The sequence below is a fragment of the Larimichthys crocea genome, chromosome XXIV, assembly GCF_000972845.2.
Source record: "Larimichthys crocea isolate SSNF chromosome XXIV, L_crocea_2.0, whole genome shotgun sequence".
Classification (NCBI taxonomy): domain Eukaryota; kingdom Metazoa; phylum Chordata; class Actinopteri; family Sciaenidae; genus Larimichthys; species Larimichthys crocea.
In genome coordinates, this window is record NC_040034.1 from 18,229,218 (window position 1) to 18,247,572 (window position 18,355).

Sequence of the window (18,355 nt, forward strand, 5' to 3'; positions counted from 1 at the left end):
CCTCATTCATAGACAATCAGGTAGCGTCGCATGGTGCTTGACAGACATGGAAGTCGTGTCAACTCAAGTCCAATTCACAATAACTCGAGACCACATCTCTGATCATTTTTCTGCTATACTTAGAGGTTTGGCATCAGCTAATAAAATTCAGTCCTTATATATACTCTCAGGTCTATAAAAATGTCCATTTTACAGTATATTTTGTTAATAAATCACAAGCTTTTTTACCTCTTTCAAAGTTTTGTTGAATATAATACCGTTTCATTTAATATTCTCAAACTTTTCCTCCATATCTGCATGTAGTGCCAATTAGTTCAAGTGTTTGACTAACCTCTCAGACGTTACCTTGTTAGAAGGTTGGTGGGTGTTACTCATCCAGCTGCACCATGGTAGGTGGACCGATACTTTTCTTCTTTGACTACAAGGACTTTACTGCAAAACCTTCACATCATGTCAAGAGATGTGACTCCAGGTCCGTTCACACAGTGCTCTTTAGAGTTTCCAGAGCTATTGTCAGTTTCCCTTCTCCATCAGTCTGTGACACTGAGAGAAAATATGATTACAAAACATAGCCTGTCTGTGTTTTTTCATGGCTTAAAATGTTGTACTGCTAAAAAGTCTGAACTATTGTAGCTGTGTTTAAATTATGCATGCTATTCATTATTCATACGCACCCATAAATGCATTATTCAATGTGCAAAAAGTCTGGTGTTCATTCACACAATTATAGTTTCAGTGGAAGACTGACATTTTATATAACAGTCCATAAATGGTTAGCCGCCAATACTGGTGGTTTCGGGTAACCAGTCATCAGCAGTCATTTGGAAAACGACATGGTTTTTCTCTTCCCTCGGTTGAACTACAGTTCTACAGTTCAACCAAGGGCTCTGGTGAGCTCTCTTCTCTCCATTTGCAGTCTTAGGGGCACGGAGAGGTTTCACCAGCATGACAGGAAGACATCTCCCTTGGGGGCATTAATCAACTATGGACAGATCTCCCTCATCTCTGAGACCCTCAGGGCAAATCCAATGTCAGAGAGAAGATGTCTACTAAATTTGACAACAAACGAGTCCCATGATGATTTTCACAAAGATGAACTTATTGTCCATCCAAACCTGTGTCATTGCAGGTTAGAACAAGTCAGTGAAGGGTGTACAGATGATGGATGCAGGTGGACTGTAGTTGAAGCTGACCAGACCAAGACAAAATTAGGAACACTGTGTAGAAATTGGTATTTTTGCGATTTAGTTCCCCAGTTTCCGTGCAATACCACTGTGGTAAATATGGACAGCTGTCCACACTAGCTAGTTGACAACTCTGCAAGAACACAAAACAGCTGTCAGATAATTTCACTTACTAGTTCAACAACAAGAAGCCCAGCTCAGCATCTGTCTTTCAGCCTTTTATTTCACAACACTCCAATGACTAAAATTTAGTCCCAGATTTACTCTTGTCCAGTGGCTTCTTGCTCACTCTTTTATTTTCTCTCTTAGCTTCCTCTGTCAACATCCTCTTTGGTCTTTTTATCTCATTATTTCAAATTTATGCATATTCACATTGGAAACATTTTCCAAACTTTCAAGACCCTGTAGGATCCCTGCATAAATTAAATCTTTCTAAAAAAATTCCCACGTTTGAGAAGCTGAAACCATTAAATATCAAGCCATGTTTTCTGTTTTCAATGCGATGAATCAGTTTTGAAATGAAGCCTCATTATGTCCATTGTGGCTGCTGAGCTTTGGTTACATTGCCTGGTTGCCCAGCTCCGGTTCTGGCACGACATCAGCTCCGCTACCCCTCAGCATGATTGAAAAACACTCCCCTCTGAGTTCACAGTCCAGGCAGCCCAGCTAACAAACTGAGCCAACATTAGCTGAAAGCAGGTACAGTTTGCAGCAGTTTACGTTAGTGTACATCAGGAAACTCTGTCAACTACTGAGAGTTGATGCGCAGTGTACATCAGAGGAAAAGCAGTAAACATTTTCTCAATAATATATGATCCAATCTCACCAAAATCTGTCAAATATTTGTTGGTGTGTTTGACAAATTTACGTGTGAGTGTGGGAATGACTGCTCTCTGCTCTGTTTGCCATTGCTGTTTGTCTGAGGAGTGAGGAGCTCATCATTAACTGGAAAAACTCCATCTTCACTGAGCTGTGGAGTTCCACCAGGGGAGCAAGAATTCATGCTCCATCACCCCCATCATGGCCGCTCTCTCTCAGCTGTTACAATGTGCACTGAGAGTGTAGCAGGCCTGAATGTGATCTACAGTGTACGTACTACTATCTTTTGCTGCCATGGAAATTTGCTATAAAAACAGCTTTTTTAGACCCTATATTTCCTGCTTTACAAGTGCACGCATGCCATGACACGGTTGGTATGCAGCCCAGGCTCCTTCAGAGGAGAACAAAGATGCCAGGTGAATGCATGATGGATTCTCGTCCTATAAAATGACCCAAGAGAGGAGAGACACTTTGCAGGACGTTCAGAGCGTCCTAACTGACTTGTCAGGCTAAATCACAAAGTGGGTGATGCAGCACTGGAGAGCGTCCTCCTCCCCTTCCGATTCAGACGTCATAAATTCACTCCATTTTGCAAATTAAATTCTGATATTTTATATGATCCCTGGCAGGCGGATACACTTAGAATAAATAATTAGGTATAATTCAGGAGCAAACATGAACATAATCAGCAAGAACAAAGCCAACAACAACAAGAGAAAATATAGTTTCTATCCATTAACTTATCTAACTTATGAAACACTTCCTTTCACTTCATAACTGTCGACCCCCACCAAAGCTATTTTACTACACCTACACACCTACACCAACACATAAAAATGTATTTATTCATTGAGATCCCAGATCTCTTCCTCCTGGTCAATGTCTCCATTGAAAGGTAGATTAGTATCTGGTCTTGTTTTCTAATGGGAAATATGTTAAGATAAGTTATCCATACTCAGATAAATAAAAGGCTACATTTGATACAAAAACACTGAAAACCAACCAATTTCCAAGTCAGGAAAGGTCTGAATTTCAGTTGTTGAACATGTCAAACCCCCTATCAGGTCTTTACCCTGTTTGGGACTAACTTTAAGACTTAAAGGTGATGATGATCTTGGTCTGCTTGAACTTGATCTCTGCGGTCTTTAAAGTATCATGCAGAGGATAAGGCTCTGATCCAGTCCCAGATGGTTGCCATAGAGAAGTTCAGGGAACCGGCTGTCCGCTGCTCTTCATCAGATGTCCATTTTCCACAACAGTCAGTCTTGTTGAAACTTAATATTTAATGTAATATTTGCATCTCTGCTGCTGCTGTTCTCACGATGAACATCTGTTTAAGTTATTAACAGAGAATAGTAAAAAGCAACACCTCACGTTTGTTTGTGCACGTTGGACCACTAGCTGCTAGCAGCACTGCACCTGCACACATACGGCCACCTGCTGAGCTGTGGGGTTTACAGACATCCAGGGAGACCTCCCAGACCGGGACATCTGCTACCTCCTTTGTCACTATGAACAATATATGATTGATGATGACATGATGAATATATGATTACTGTAAACCCTACATGTTAAATGTGAAATGATGGACTAAATTAGGGGGTGCATGTGCAGGTGTGGGGCTGTCCATAGACATATATACATAGACGCCACATTGAGCGGGTTGGACGTTGGTCGCGATACGTCAACGGGTCCGCCATAATGGATAAGGCAGATCTGCCCATAAACTAATACAAGGAAATGGACTGAACTTCATAAAGCGCCTTTCTACAAAGTGCTTTAAGTTAATGTCTTATACACCCATTCACACACACACTAATATATCTGGGAAACAAACAGGCACCAAAAACAACGTATGTAACGTATGCATTTTTCTAATGTGTGTGTATGTATGTACACATTAGTGCTCTCTTTTATTCGCTCATGTCACATCTACATTTCAGGATCTGGTTATTATAGACACACAGATTAAATGTTAAATATAAATATTTCAGTATTTATCATCACAGTAACAGTGTTACACACATTAGTAGCTGTAAACACTCAGCATTAGATAAATACATATGTTGGTTTGGTGCTTACATAAGGAGTAAACATTTATAATCATCACTTTAAAAGTTACATACGTTGTTTTTGGTGCCTGTTTGTTTCCCAGATATATTAGTGTGTGTGTGTGAATGGGTGTATAAGACATTAACTTAAAGAACTTTGTAGAAAGGCGCTTTATGAAGTTCAGTCCATTTCCTTGTATTAGTTTACGGGAAGATCTGCCCGATCCAATATGGCGGCGACGTCGACGTACGATTCAGCGCTCAATGCGGCGTCTATGTATATATGTCTATGGGGCTGTCCATAGGACTGAACTGGCAGAAACACGGCACCCCCTGTTGATTTTGAGTGATTATTGTGAATGTTGATTAATGAATTAAATCAATATTGTCTTATTTGTGACAAGTTTAGTTTAACAGCTAGCAGCTAGATGTCCAATGTGCACTGTGATAACATTCAGATTAGACATGACAAAGGACAAACTGCAAGCGAGTCATACTCAGCTTCTCAGAGATGGGAAGTAACGCTGTACTTTTCGGGTATCAATACTTTACTTCACTATTTATTTTTGTGCCAACTTTTGACTTTTACTTCTTACATTTTAGCATAAGTATTCGTACTTTCTACTCCCTACATTTTCAAATCAGGGTCATTACTCTTGCGTTTAGATGGTAATTATTAATAAACAGTAAAATTTCACCATCAGTATCAGTAAAACGTGATTGATTGGATTATGCTTAGACACGTATGTAAACACACACTGATAAGACAACCCTATTGGTGCATTTGTCTTCATGTGCACAAGACGATGAACATAAATAGCCTAAAATCAGGCGGCCAACTCATTGGTTGGTGGAGGAGTTTCCTTGGGTGATGTAGTAGAGTCGAGTGAAGAAGACCAACGCATCCACCATCCTTGGCCATACCTCCGCGAGATGTTTGCATACCAGTAAAGTTTTTGAACACCATGCACATTGAGTTCGCAATCCCTCATTCTTGTACAGCAGTTTTATTTTTTGAATGTGTTTAGGAAAGATTGGCCAATGTAGCTTTTTGTATTGATTTCAGTTCATTTTTCTTTGCTTGGACAGACTGTAGGTCCTGTAAGCTTTTCTCTAAAATGGTGATTTTGTCCTTCACAAGGTTACCGGTACTTTATACTTGTATACTTTAAGTATGTTTTAGAGCCTGTACTTTTCACTTTAACTTGAGTAAAAAAAGTTGAGTCAATACTTCAACTTTTACTAGAGTCTTTTTAAACACAGGTATCTCTACTTGTACTTGAGTAAAGAATGTGTGTACTTTTGACACCTCTGCAGCTTCTGCAGTATGGAAAATGATATGGCGGTAATTAAAATATATCCAGATGTCGCTTATGCTGCAATCTATTGCAAGTGGAAAGTCAATGCGTCCCAGTACATCTTTGGAAAAACGTGCAGCACCTGCAGTGAACTGATATATGGGTCTGAACTGCAAGAGCATCCACTTTGCACAGTGGGCTAGTGCTGCAAAGTCTAACAAGCACAGATCAACTGAACACTACAGATAGTAAACCTTGCATAAACACGGTTCTTTTCACCATGCTGCTGCGCTTAATTTAAATATGCTTATATGCTGTCGAACAGGAACACGAGACTGAAAATCATGTTCAAGAAAACATGAAGAATGACTTTGTAAAAGTGGAACATGATGCAATACTCTGGTAATCCAAACTGTGTCTTAAGACTGGGCACTGATTAAGCTAATTAAAAAGCCTGGCTGGCATCAAAAGGCCATTTTATTTGACTAACAATACATGTTGGGTAACATCACAACCTCGCACACATTTCCCACTGAAAAGAGTGACAGCAACACAGAACACACGTTTATTGTGTGACATCAGGTGGCTTTATGTCAGCAGGCTAGACAGCTAGAAGTTTCAGACTTAGAATTCTGACTTGAGTGTCCGTTCCACTGCACTTTTCCATGTCTGATGTCCTTTTTTTCCCAGTTTGCTGTGTACAACACCCCCCTAGAGACCAGATAACACACCAGGGCTGTTTTCAAAATCACTCCCTTCTCACTATGAAGTCCTCTTCATGGAACTCCCTAGATAGTGAGTAAGTAGTAGTGCATGAGTGGATGTTTTCAGACTGTGTTTGAACTATACCATGGCTTCCAGAGGAGCTCTTCCTTTTTCTTTTTTCAGGAGGTGGGGGAGAAATATTCATAGGTGCTCTTGAGTATGTCAGCACATCTGATATACACCCCTCAGTCATAACACTGATTATTAAAGATACAGAAAAGTATGGAAAAAATATATTGTCAATATTTCCCAAAAAACCTTCACAAATCATGTTTTATTGGAGAGTTCCACTGTAGTGGGCACCCTGTCTGTGATGTGACAGTTGGGTGATCAGGGCCATTCTCAGTGGGTGTTGACCAGAAGGAGCAACGATGATCCACGTTTTAGAAGATCAAAAGATTAAAAGGATGATGACCGGTTGGTCCCAAATGAGGTCTTTTTCTTCTGAGCTGCATATATGCAGTAATAGGTAGTGTTACTGAAGATCTTCTGGGAGTATGTGATCCAAGAGTAAGCCACATCAAGCTTTAGCAATGTGACATTATAGATGTATAACCCATTAAGAGATGTTCTATACATATGTATCTTGTTACATTAGGGCATTGCGCGTGCTGTTTCAAATCAGAAGTCATTTATTGCAATATTGAATTTTCATGTCAATGTTTCAGGATTGGATAATCTTCTGTGGTTATTCAATTGATTTTTTCAGAAAATGTACTGTATAGACATATCCACACCACACTATGAAATAAAAACCATGATTGAGATTTGAGATTGCACTCATGAACTGCCGGGAAAGACTTTGGTCATTGCTGTGCTTTGTGTGCAGCTTCAATATGTTGGTCTGCTTCTTATTCAGTACATTTCTCCCCACAGAGACAATGAGCCATTTTGGAAACCCATTTATTCACCTATTTGATCAAAGTTCACATTTTCTTTTTCTCTGTGCCCCTGTGACTATGGGTTTAAGGCAGCAGACATCAGGGTGTGTCCATAAACTAAACGCACAAACAAGAATGAAAAGAGTTAAAACAAGAAGGCTGCAACAAATTAAAAAAAAAAAAAAAAAAAAAAAAAAAAACAGCATTCGGGAGACTTTACAGGAGTTCATTTAATCCCAAGGATTTCTGGGGGATAGCTGTAGAGGAAAGGGCTCATACAGACACTTCACTGTACATACAGATTTACATTGCGTGGGGACATGATGTATGGTCTTGGCTTGGTCAGTCCACCTCTGGGCTGAGCAGAATTCTGTACAACAAACAGCCGGTGCATCCCAACTCCGCACCTGCACTGTGTTTGCACGTGGGAGGGGGGCTCTGCTGATAAGACGTGTTCCAGATGGCACAGACAGACTGCCGTCTCGTCCACTGGTAACCTGGTCACACAACATACTCTAGTACTATTTATTACATAGTGGCAGAATATTTAGAATGCAGCCTGCAGTGCGGGCAAACTGAAATGGCACCGCATTATCATTCAGTCATTTTCAATGCAAACTCATCAGGTTATAGAACTGGGATGCAGACTGAACTGACAGCAGAAAGGGGAACTCAGTTCCATTAATTGAATTTTCAGACTGGTTTGCCTTTCTCCCCAAAATGTTGCATCTGTTCCTCAGACAGGGAAAGACAAGACATCACTACCCTGGTGGCTGGACTGTTGTGGTGAGGCAGTGGGGCTGAGCTGCCCACGTTTCATTGTGTGTCCCTAGACTTTGTAAAACCATACTTTGTTCTGATAATAAAATCAAAAGCATGAAAATAAAATGAAAGTATATATAACTCTTTCAGGTCCATTTTTATGTATGATTGGTATTCCTCCTCGTTCGCTCTCATTCCTCCTCGCTCTCGTTTCCGTGCTCCATGTCTTCCTCCCCGTTAGCTTTGGAATCTGTTTTGCTGTCAGGATCGTCGTCCTCCTCGTCCGCTTGTTCCTCCTTGTCGTCTTCCATCGCCTCCTCTTCCCAGTTCTGAGAAAGGCAGAGAAGTAAGAGAGTTACAGCGAGAACATTACTGGTTCACTAGTTCTTCAGACTGTTGCGAGCTCTGAACTTGAGCTTGTAGGATCAGTAACTGTCCATTTAATTTCCCCAAACTTACATCTGAGTCATTATCAGGAAGTCCTTCGTCACCAGAGGCCTCATCTTCATCGGATGATTCTGTAAAAGGGCACACGAAAGAAAACAAATCCATCAGCTTATTGCTAAATACTTTCCACCACATCGATGCTGGCACAGCCCTGTCTCCATGTAAAAGGAAAAAAAGGGACAAAGCCCTCCATGCTTTCGCTTGTTTATACATTTCATGCAAGAGGCGGCAGATATTTGCATTTCAATGCCGTAGCGGGGGCCATTTGGTTATGACAACAATACTGACTGTGTGGTGCAGGAGGGAGGGAATGTCAATATGATTTGCTGAAGCTATCTACCCCATCAGGTCAGCCGGGCACCATCTGCTGTGCACACACAGTCGCCGGTGGTCTTTGGATACATATTACTGAATATTCAACTATTGTGTCGTTTAAATGTGCTCATATGCTGCAGTGCAGGAACACGAGGCAAAGGTGAGGACTAAGAGTTACTTTGTGACAGTGGGAAACATCCAAATGGCTTAAGAAGAGAGGCAGTGATTAAAGTTCTGAGGCAGGCTGACATTAGGCCATTATTTTATAAACCAACAATACATGTTAGTTGACATCAGAGTCATTAGCAATGAGTCAAATCATTTGGAGTCGGGGCCAAAAATAAAGCCGCTTTCATGCTGCATAACCTCGTGACGACAGGCAGCCGTGGCTGACTGCTGTACGTTTATACAGGCCTTAAATCTAATCCTGTATTCTGCAGGTTCTCTAATTACAGCAGCTCATGCTACAAGAATGCTTAATTAGCGCATTATTCATGCGACCCACACAGCCAACAACTAGGACAATTAGAGAGCGCAACTGTTTGCAACTGAAAGATCAATTAATCGCACAATCTGATCCACTTCCTCGCCTGACACAACTTCCTGTCACAGTCTCATTTTGGTCCCAGTGTATGGCGGCATCCACGTCGCACTGTAACAACCTCCTGCTCATCAGCTCCCATTATAAACTTTTTTTTTTTTTTTAAATGAACCTTCACATCCTGGACCACTGACGGATATTGAAACTCAAAGCGCGGCTTAATTATTTCACGAAAGCCAATTTTCTGTGTGGTTCAATAAAGCGTCTCATACAGTACGGTAATGAGAAATGAGCGAACAGAGCGGGGCCTTGTTGTTCTGCTCAAAAGGGAGGATCTGAACGCTGCCGGTCAGGTTGCCAGGCAACAGGAGTCATGTTTGCGTGCGGTGCATCGCCAAGAGTGGCAACACTGCCTTCATAAATTTTAACCGATTCAGTGCAATCTTCATGAAGCGTCCCAGGTGATTTAAGGTGAGCGCACAAGACGACGAGAACCTCAGTCTGAAGCCCTGACCTTCACGTGTGACCTGTTTTGACAGTCACTTCAGTCAATCACGCATCTTAAGTGAACAACCGACGAACTGGAGATCGACATAAGATCATTTTATTCCGTCAGCTGCCACTCACCACGCTCAGTCATCACCAGGACTGATAGATCAACGTCCTGACTGTACAAGATTTGAAGGGCCCAAGAAATGATGACGCCACTAGTTTTAAAGAACACAAATGGCACGGGGAAAAAAAGAACATTGGTAGGAGTGAACATACACAGTGACATTGCAGGAGCAAACACTTACCCTCCTCATACACCAGCTTGGCCGTGTGGTCAACATCTGTAACTGTGTTCGTGCTGTCATTTGTCGCCACCTAGTGGTAAAAGGGAAGCTCAGTATCATCCACAAGTCACATGTTCTTCAATGCATCATCACATAAAAAAAAAAAGACAATGACTTTGAAATCTCACACAGTCATGTTGCACCTGTTTCAATGCTTGGCAGAAAGATAACAATGTGTATGTGACACTTTCCTCAAAGCACACAGGTTCTCTTCAGTCATGCTGTTGCACACCCGATCGAATTAGGAGCTGTGTGTTTTCATGACACCTTAAGTGGATTAAGTCTAAGAGCAGAAACTCTGATGCGCATTATTCGGTAAAGAGGCATGAATAAAGCTCTCGTGAAGTCACACCTCCGTCTGAGATGTCCCCCCCCAACGGTGAATTCATTTGTACAGATGGTGATTTTCAAGATTTGTAGGCAGAATGATGTGTCACATTCATGCATGGATGACATCCAGTACGCAGTCAATATGAACCTACGAGGAAGTCTGTCTGGTCATAAGCGGATAGCCTGCTGATGACGTTCCATAAAAACGGTCAGAAGCAAATTTACACGTTAGGAACTGATAATGTAAAAGCTGCAGACACGGTTTATTCTAACCACAGAACCTATGAGGAAGAATCTGTGTACATTTTAATAAACAGATCACATTGAAGACAATGTGGAAAAAACTTCCTCCACAAGGTCACAAGTACCAGCTCTGCATTTTTGGAACAGATAATCGTCCTTGTGGGACTCTTGTGCCTCAGGACTCGGTTGGAAAACTATAAATCTAAACTTGTACGAAAAAAAAAAATACAGCAAGATGTTCTGTACCATAACAATGAATGTATACTCAACACAACTGTAGAGGGGAAATGCATTAACCGTGATAAAGGTTAATACATTCCGCTCATCCTTCTTGCTAATCCCTTGTTGATCCATCCTCGCAGACATCTGCTGCTCTGATTCCAGCTTTTAAAATGTCTTTATGACAGTAAACTAAACACCTGTTTGGGTTGTGGACAAAACAAGACTTTTTGAAGGCATTGCCTGGGACTTTGGGAAGCAGTGATCAACATTTTATGGACGAAACAACCGATTGCTTGAGAAAATGACCAACAGATTGAATTGTGGAGCTCATTCATTTAACGAGTACTAAAAAGCAAAGAGGCTGTGCTCTTTCTTGTACTTACTTGTGTCATTAGCAGATACAGCTTCCCGTGCAGCTTTGTTAGTTTGTGGAATATCTTCACTCTGCTCTCAATCATGTGATACAGCACGCCCAACTGGGTAACCAAGTCTGGAAGCTGTTGAACACACAGATGGATCAACTGGAGGTGAACAAAACAATTCAACACACAAAAAAAAAAAAAACGACCGCACTCGATGATGGGCAGACCACTAAAGATCTCATCTCCCCCATTCGTACAGTTTACCTTTGTGTGACCTCTCGTGTACAGTTTTTAAAGCGTTCTCTTGTTAAAAGGAAAACTTCTGTCTGTGTGACGTTAGGGGTCAGGGGAAAATCAAAATGTTAGCCGGTTGATGGTGCAATGGTGAAAAGGTCACAGGCTGCCTGCAAGAATCAATACGTTTCCTTCTGTTCTGAGCACCAACATGCACAGTAAATAGATCTTCAGCTGCTATTTTGGTGACAGTGTCACAAACTGACAGACGGTTAGAGGCAACCACATGAAAAACATTAATAAATGAAATGAAACGGATTCTGTGTTTGCACTGGTTGGACTTAAAGTTTGATCCTGCACAGAAAACACACAAAGTCAAATGTGCATCAACAAACTGGACTCTGGCGGCTTCATATCCGCAAAAAACAAACAAAAAGGTTACGTTGAGTTATGAAGTGCGCTTACCGATGCCAGGTATGATGTGTGGTGCATGAGTACAGCCTTCAGCCACCGTACCATTAAAACTGCCCTGTGGAAGAGAAGACATGCAAACACTGTGTAATGTGTACCAACAGTGAAATAAAGCCAATCAAATACTAAGGGTTGATCTGCCAGGCTAATACTTACGTAAAAGGGTGCCCTTGGAGTCGGTTTGTGAGCTACGGGAAAAGAGAAAATGATTAAAGATCACTCAGAGTTAACACAGCTTTACTCAGAAAACCTGATGCGGTGAAAGAAGAGAGGAGGTTAATGCAGCTCAGCGAAGGTTGAATTTCTTGGCGCGTCTCAGGAACACGGAGGGGTTTGTACGTCACACAGAAAACTCACCTCTTGCACCAAAGGTAAAACAGCAGGGAGGGGTAACCGAGCGACTGTCTTCTTTATCACCATGTCTTTGCGAGTCTGAAAAACTTTCTGGAGAGAGAAAAAGGGGTAAAAAAAGACATCAATGTATATTCTCATTGTTTATTTCACCTGCTGTTTATGGTAACTTTAAGTCTATGTTTGGTTGTATGTCTAATTTCCAGAGTAAGGGATCTACAGAGGACTTATGTAGAGGAGCATCTTGTTATGAACAAGTGGATGCAACAACTAAACTCAGTTTAATTTCAGAGCCAACCAAAGAACACTTACATTTAGGATGTTGGCGTCTCTGCTCTCCAGGCCCTGCACCAGCAGCACTGCAAAATTGTCTGTCTGTAAAGACGCTGTTCCTTTAGGTGCCCCCTTCTCAGCGGAGACTGAAGACAGATCGATTTCTCCTAGTCGCTCTGCTATCGACACCTACAAGAGAAAAGACGTTCAGGTAAACAGGAATTGGCCCATGGCTGTTCACAAGTTGTTTGGAGTCTGAGCCAAAAAGCCATGAGAATGGGACAGGGGAAGATGTAGAGTACCACTTTGGTAGATCATCGACACTGGACCCACCTCTTTGGTGTCTGTGTCTTTTTTCCTCTTCTCTGACCCCTGTGAGATCCCCTTGATTGGGGCTTGGTGACCAGGAAGCCCTGGGACCAACACTTTGCTCTTGGCATTGACGATTGGGGTCTTCACCTGGAACGAAAAACAAATCACAGGTTTTCATCTTCAGTCACAATTACAGTGTCACGGATTGGCAAATAAGAAAACGTCAAGAATACTTGGGTGTTTTTCAGGAAGATTAAAAGAAAGAAAGACTCGATTGTTACCTTGGAAACAGCGGTTTCTATGGAAAGGGACAAGCTGGTCTGAACATCCCGGGTCAAACAGACATGTCGCTCTGCTGTGTTGATCTCCTGTACAGATGAGGCATGAAAGCAGCAGACAAACCAAGACTTTGATTAACACACGACTGACAATAAACTTTATTTCTCCATAGCGGCCAGCTGGTGATCTTCAAATTCAACAATTCACCAATAAAGACACTGGTGAATTAGGAAGAAAAAAACTGAACAGTCACGACTAAACAAGCAGGATGTATTATACTGTCACGAATTTAATATTACTGGATTTAATTATGACCATTTCCCTAGTGACTCATTTGGTAGCTGTGCAGTCACTCAAACACATTAATTTCTCGATGGATATTACTTGCTTCTTATTAAAACTCCATTTTGGTTCAAATGTAATATCTTTGTACAGGAAAAAAGGTTATCCAATAACATGAGTCACGATCATGTGTTTGTTTTTTTGAAAACATTTCAGATGATTGTTTTTGTTCCGTCGCTGATCTAACTTACATGACGTTAACTTGTCTATGATATGAAGAAGCTGCTTTATTATATCAGCTAAACAAAACACGGCTGTCCAAGCAGATCTCCATTGTGCTCTAACCCAAAGAGAAACACCTCTTCATGTGTACTGACCACTTTCTCCATGACAGGCTGTAGGTGGTTGCCGTAGGCCAGCTGCACAGTCCGTGTGTCAGCTCTGAGGGCAGCAGCCAGCAGTGGGATCGGCACTGGGGAATCCTTTGTGTCCGACATCTGCACTGTACACGAGGGTGACATGGGCTTCTTACAGGGCCTGTGGGCACACAGATGTTTGGACGGGCCATGAGAGCGGCAACATTGGATAAAATGTTTTTCTTTTTTTTATTATTATTATCAGCAACATAATGTGTTTAGAACATGGAGAATCTCTGCAGAGAAGAGGTGAATATTCCTTCTTCTGTATCTGTTGGCTATGCAATGTCCCATTATAACCATTAGGGGGCGTAAACACCAAATATGAGCCAAAGATGAAAATGACTTTCAGCATCCAGGGAGGTGCTCTGCATCTAAAACACCACCTGTTTTAACAGAGCAATTCAGAATTGAGCCGCCACAGATGAGTAACCAAGCCTTTCAGTTGTGATGCTGCTGGCTGGCTTTGTGCGACTCAAAACGTACGCTCAGAGAGAACAAATTAAAACCGTCTCTTAAAACAAGACAAGGAATTGATTTTCCTTTAAGTGCTCGAATGTTTCATACAGCTACTTTACACTGCCATATGTTGTCTAGTACAGTGTACCGTGTTTTACGGCCTTACCCATTTAAAAAGTGCTCAAAGAGATGCAGCTGTCCGTCCTTACACACCACTGCCAGCCTCACCGCCTGTGTAAGACAAAGCATCACACACAAACATTTGCATATTGTAAATGAGTAGTGTAAATAGGAAGTATCTGTGGAGCTCCAAACATAATTACACCGCGTTAAAGCGTGCTTAAATCCTCTGGTGTTCCCAAATAAACATGGACGCATATCCACAGTGTCCAACACTCGTTTAGCTATTTCAATAACTCAAATTGGGTTCAACAATGCGTTCAATGCAAGGACAGACAGTGGTCATTATGAACAGTTAAGTCCAAAATAAATCATTATAGTGCCGGCATACACCGAGACACTTCTCTCTTCTGACCTCTTCCTTGCTGTTGGACGTGACGAGGTCGACGTGTTGTGGCTCGTCCGTCAGCGTGAAGGACACCACTGAATTCTTGTCCTTTCTGTCCTCTCGTACTTGCCTACAGGGAGACGGCGTCGTGTCAGTTCCAGTTTTAAATGATGTCAACTACAGAGCCTCGCTAACAGCCAGGCATGAGCTCTGACTGTTACGCGCGCACTCACCAAACACTGAGCAGTCGATCGTGTGCAGCGCCGGACAGGAAATAGAGGCCGTTGCTGTCTGGAGGTCTCGTGGTGGCAAAGCACAGGGTCGTCACGGCCGTGGAGTGCCCTGTGAACTTCTGCGGGGACGACAAAGAGCAGAGCGGTCGGGTCAATTCGTTGCTTCTTTTCAACTCGATGGTGTGGCTTCAACGTGTTTGCATGAAAAGCAACAATACTTGACACCGGTCTACTAAAATAGACATGAATATAAATCTTCAAACAAGACGCTCACCCTGTAAACCTCCTTGGTTTCCAAGTCCCACATCTTGATGATCTGCCCAGCTGAAAGCAGCAGTTTGCCATCAGGGCTCACACACAGACTGGTCACTGATGCACGGTCCGCCTTCCACTTACTGTATCCAAAAAAAACAAAGACAATGACAGCTGTTGGTGCATAGCGGTGAAGGTTTATCTTCTAGCTGTTTTTTAGATGAGATTCTAGCCTCCATGTGATGAGCACAGATAGGGTAACAGTTCATCTATTATGTTTACCGCCGCAGCATTTTTCTTTCTTATGTTTAAGTGGGCCTGAAACTTTACAGCTACATTCAACTGCGTGCCATTTACTCCTGCACTCTACCTGATAGCGGTAGGAAAAACACAAAACACTCTCCAAATGGTTTCGTGGGCCACAAATGGGCTTCAGTGAGCATCAAGTGAGGATTCATGGAGACATTACCGCTCATGATTGTACCGCCGACTGAGCCGATACTAAATCAGTCACTGGGGGAAAAGGGTGTTTACGATGAAATACAGAGATACTAAATGCATGATGGTAGAACCTTCAATGATGGGGCTTGTTGGTATATTTCAGTGCCTGTGAGCAAAGTGTCAGGTACTGACTTATGTGCTACAGCTGCTTACTTAGAGACATTAGGCTCTTTCAAACTGTCTTCATGAGGAAAGCGGAGCCAGTAAAGAGAGCGCCTCGTGCTGTTCGCAGGTTGTAGGCAGAGTTCTTACAACATAAACCAGGTTTATATGAGCTAACTACAAACACAAGGAGCTGAAAGTTTACCGCAATTGACAACAAACAAACACAGATGGCGCACCGAAAAGCTGATTATATTTTTTGTTTTATCAAATATCCCTGGGTGAAAGAATAATTCAACTCAAATCACGTGGGCACTCTACTTCGCAGAGCAGGCTTAATGAAAAATATCTCAGACAGCCTGTTTCACCCTCTGCTCCTCACAGAAATATTCCTTCCGCACCAAAAAGTTTTCCTTACCGACACTCTGCTCATCTTTGATCAATTATTGTCTTGTTTGAATAGAAAACAGCAAGCAATCAAGGATTGACACTCTACAGAGTGTTTCAGCGAGGGGATATAGGGAGAGTTTTCTGTGCTCACCCAAATTCAATTTTATTATTAGAATTATTACTGTTATTACACTTTTTCTGAGTAAAGGAAAAAAAAAAAAAGGACGCTGTTGACTGAAAACTGGACTTCTGTTATCGTCTCCCAAATCCTGTCTCCAGACCAACATTCCTCTCACCATATAACATACACAGATTAGGTTAGGATTGAGTGTGGCTTTAATATTAGATTCCACTTCTGCCAATAGATCCTCCTAAATGTTATACACTGGACATTTAAAAGGAGTGTGTTTCAACATTGTGGGTAAACATTCACAGCCAAATTGGAAGTGAGGGAAACAGTCCACATAAAAATGATGGTAGTTTAAGGTTAACAAAGGGCAATGAAGAAAACGTTATGATGGCACCTGTCGCTAACTGATGCCATCACAGCTGGAGATGAGTGGATGATGCTGAAGCTTGTTTCAAATGTCCTAAACTGCTTCTGGAAGTGTTTCATTCAGAATGACAGTGTTAAAACTTCAGCAGGTTAACTACGTGGCATTCATATTCGTAGGATGAGAAGAGTGGAGAAATAATAGAAATGGTGATGTACACTAGAGTAATAATGTAATAAATGTAATACTCTGAACTGTTCTCAAGGCACATCAAAATGCAATGTTAAATAAACCACAAAGTTAGAAAAAAAAGAAGACATGGTGCATTAATATTTCATATCAGAAAGATAAAAAAGACATCTAGGCTTTATGGAACGTATCACATCTACACTTAATGCAGCACTTCAGAACAAAAAGGTCACAGGCTTTAATAACACACGGGCTTCTTGGACCTTTTATTGCACACATACTGAAGCCCCAAATCTTTTCGGCACAAACAGAAATAAAGCCTGAAAGCTTCATCTGCCCATTTCTAATAACCGCTAAAATTAAACTGAGCTGTTGTCTGGTATCTTTTGTCAAGCCCCCATCTGTACTTGTAAAAGTTAAGTTTATGATCGAAAACGCACACTCTGTAACGGTGGTTTGAGACCAGAGGAGAGAGACCGCTCGAGTGAAAATTACAATAAAATGCACTGCAGGCATAAAATGATGCGTGTTCCTGAGAACAATGTTCTCTCGCCAGCGGCAGATAACACATCATCACAGTCTGGAACAAATGGAACAGAAAATATATTTACAATTTCAGTGTGATAAACCCAAGACACCAATTTATTTTCCACATTTTATCTGCCTCTGTACTGCAGCTTCCACTTGATGCGATGTGTTGCTCCTCTTAATAAATCAGCACGCCATTTAGATTTTGAACATAAACAGTGGCGCTCGTCTTCACTAATGTGTTTTGGTTTAGTTGGTGCTGGACACAAAACTTGTTCCCAAATCAGGAGGCACTCCTACATTATTTCCCGTATTATTTATCCAGTAACTTCACATTTGTTTTTGTTTTGCAAAGCTCAATTTATTACTGATCCTGTTTTTTTTTGTCTGTGCCCTTCTAATCGTGCCACGTGAAGCACTTTTGGCTGCACGTTTGTATGAAAGGTGCTATATAAGACAGTTTTTAAGAACATTATACCTCTACAAACAAACTAGATACTGACCTCCGCGTCTTTCCTGTCTGCAGGTCCCACTCTACAATGTTCGTATCATCTGAGCCGCTGTACAGTAAACTGTCTTCAGGGTGCCACTGGACACAATTTACTCCTGCACTGTGGCCTCCATCCTGACAAAGAGACAGTAAGTCGCAGTTAGCAGCACCAAACACATTTTTTCCACGGTGACAAAAGCATGCCAATTATTTTAAAGTATTTTAACGCTGTATTACTTTTGCAGGACGCTGTACTCAAGCCAAAGACGTCCACAGTGTGGCATAAACCTCAGACTCACCAGGGTACAGTGCAGCGCTCCCTTCGCTGTACTGTAGATGAGCACGGTGCCCGCCGCCGTGCCCATCGCCAACAAATCTGCCTTCTCCTCCACCTGCACCGCCTCCGATTTCCTCTTCTTCCTCTGAGGGCCCTCCTGAAACACAACACATCCGCGGTGTTAACCTGCTCACACGTTTCTCATAATCATAAAAGTGTGAGGCATGCTTTGTACACAGATCTCAGCTTTACGCCACT

The 18,355-nt window shown here is 41.9% G+C and overlaps 1 protein-coding gene across 1 annotated transcript in view; it reads right to left on the bottom strand.

Moving 5' to 3' along the window:
* Window positions 1–7,004: 7,004 nt before the first annotated feature.
* wdr43 (WD repeat domain 43) overlaps window positions 7,005–18,355 on the bottom strand; it is a 12,318-nt gene continuing 967 nt past the window's right edge. The window contains exons 2-18 of the mRNA XM_019267558.2: window positions 18,120–18,254; window positions 17,834–17,955; window positions 15,149–15,269; window positions 14,875–14,993; window positions 14,669–14,771; window positions 14,300–14,364; window positions 13,636–13,795; window positions 12,979–13,065; window positions 12,719–12,844; window positions 12,425–12,574; window positions 12,119–12,205; window positions 11,918–11,949; window positions 11,756–11,819; window positions 11,078–11,191; window positions 9,861–9,930; window positions 8,220–8,278; window positions 7,005–8,089 (exon numbers count right to left, since the gene is read on the bottom strand). Of these exons, the coding sequence (XP_019123103.1) occupies window positions 7,952–8,089; window positions 8,220–8,278; window positions 9,861–9,930; window positions 11,078–11,191; window positions 11,756–11,819; window positions 11,918–11,949; window positions 12,119–12,205; window positions 12,425–12,574; window positions 12,719–12,844; window positions 12,979–13,065; window positions 13,636–13,795; window positions 14,300–14,364; window positions 14,669–14,771; window positions 14,875–14,993; window positions 15,149–15,269; window positions 17,834–17,955; window positions 18,120–18,254 (1,752 nt within the window). The 3' untranslated portion in view covers window positions 7,005–7,951. The remainder of the gene's footprint in view (window positions 8,090–8,219; window positions 8,279–9,860; window positions 9,931–11,077; window positions 11,192–11,755; window positions 11,820–11,917; window positions 11,950–12,118; window positions 12,206–12,424; window positions 12,575–12,718; window positions 12,845–12,978; window positions 13,066–13,635; window positions 13,796–14,299; window positions 14,365–14,668; window positions 14,772–14,874; window positions 14,994–15,148; window positions 15,270–17,833; window positions 17,956–18,119; window positions 18,255–18,355) is intronic.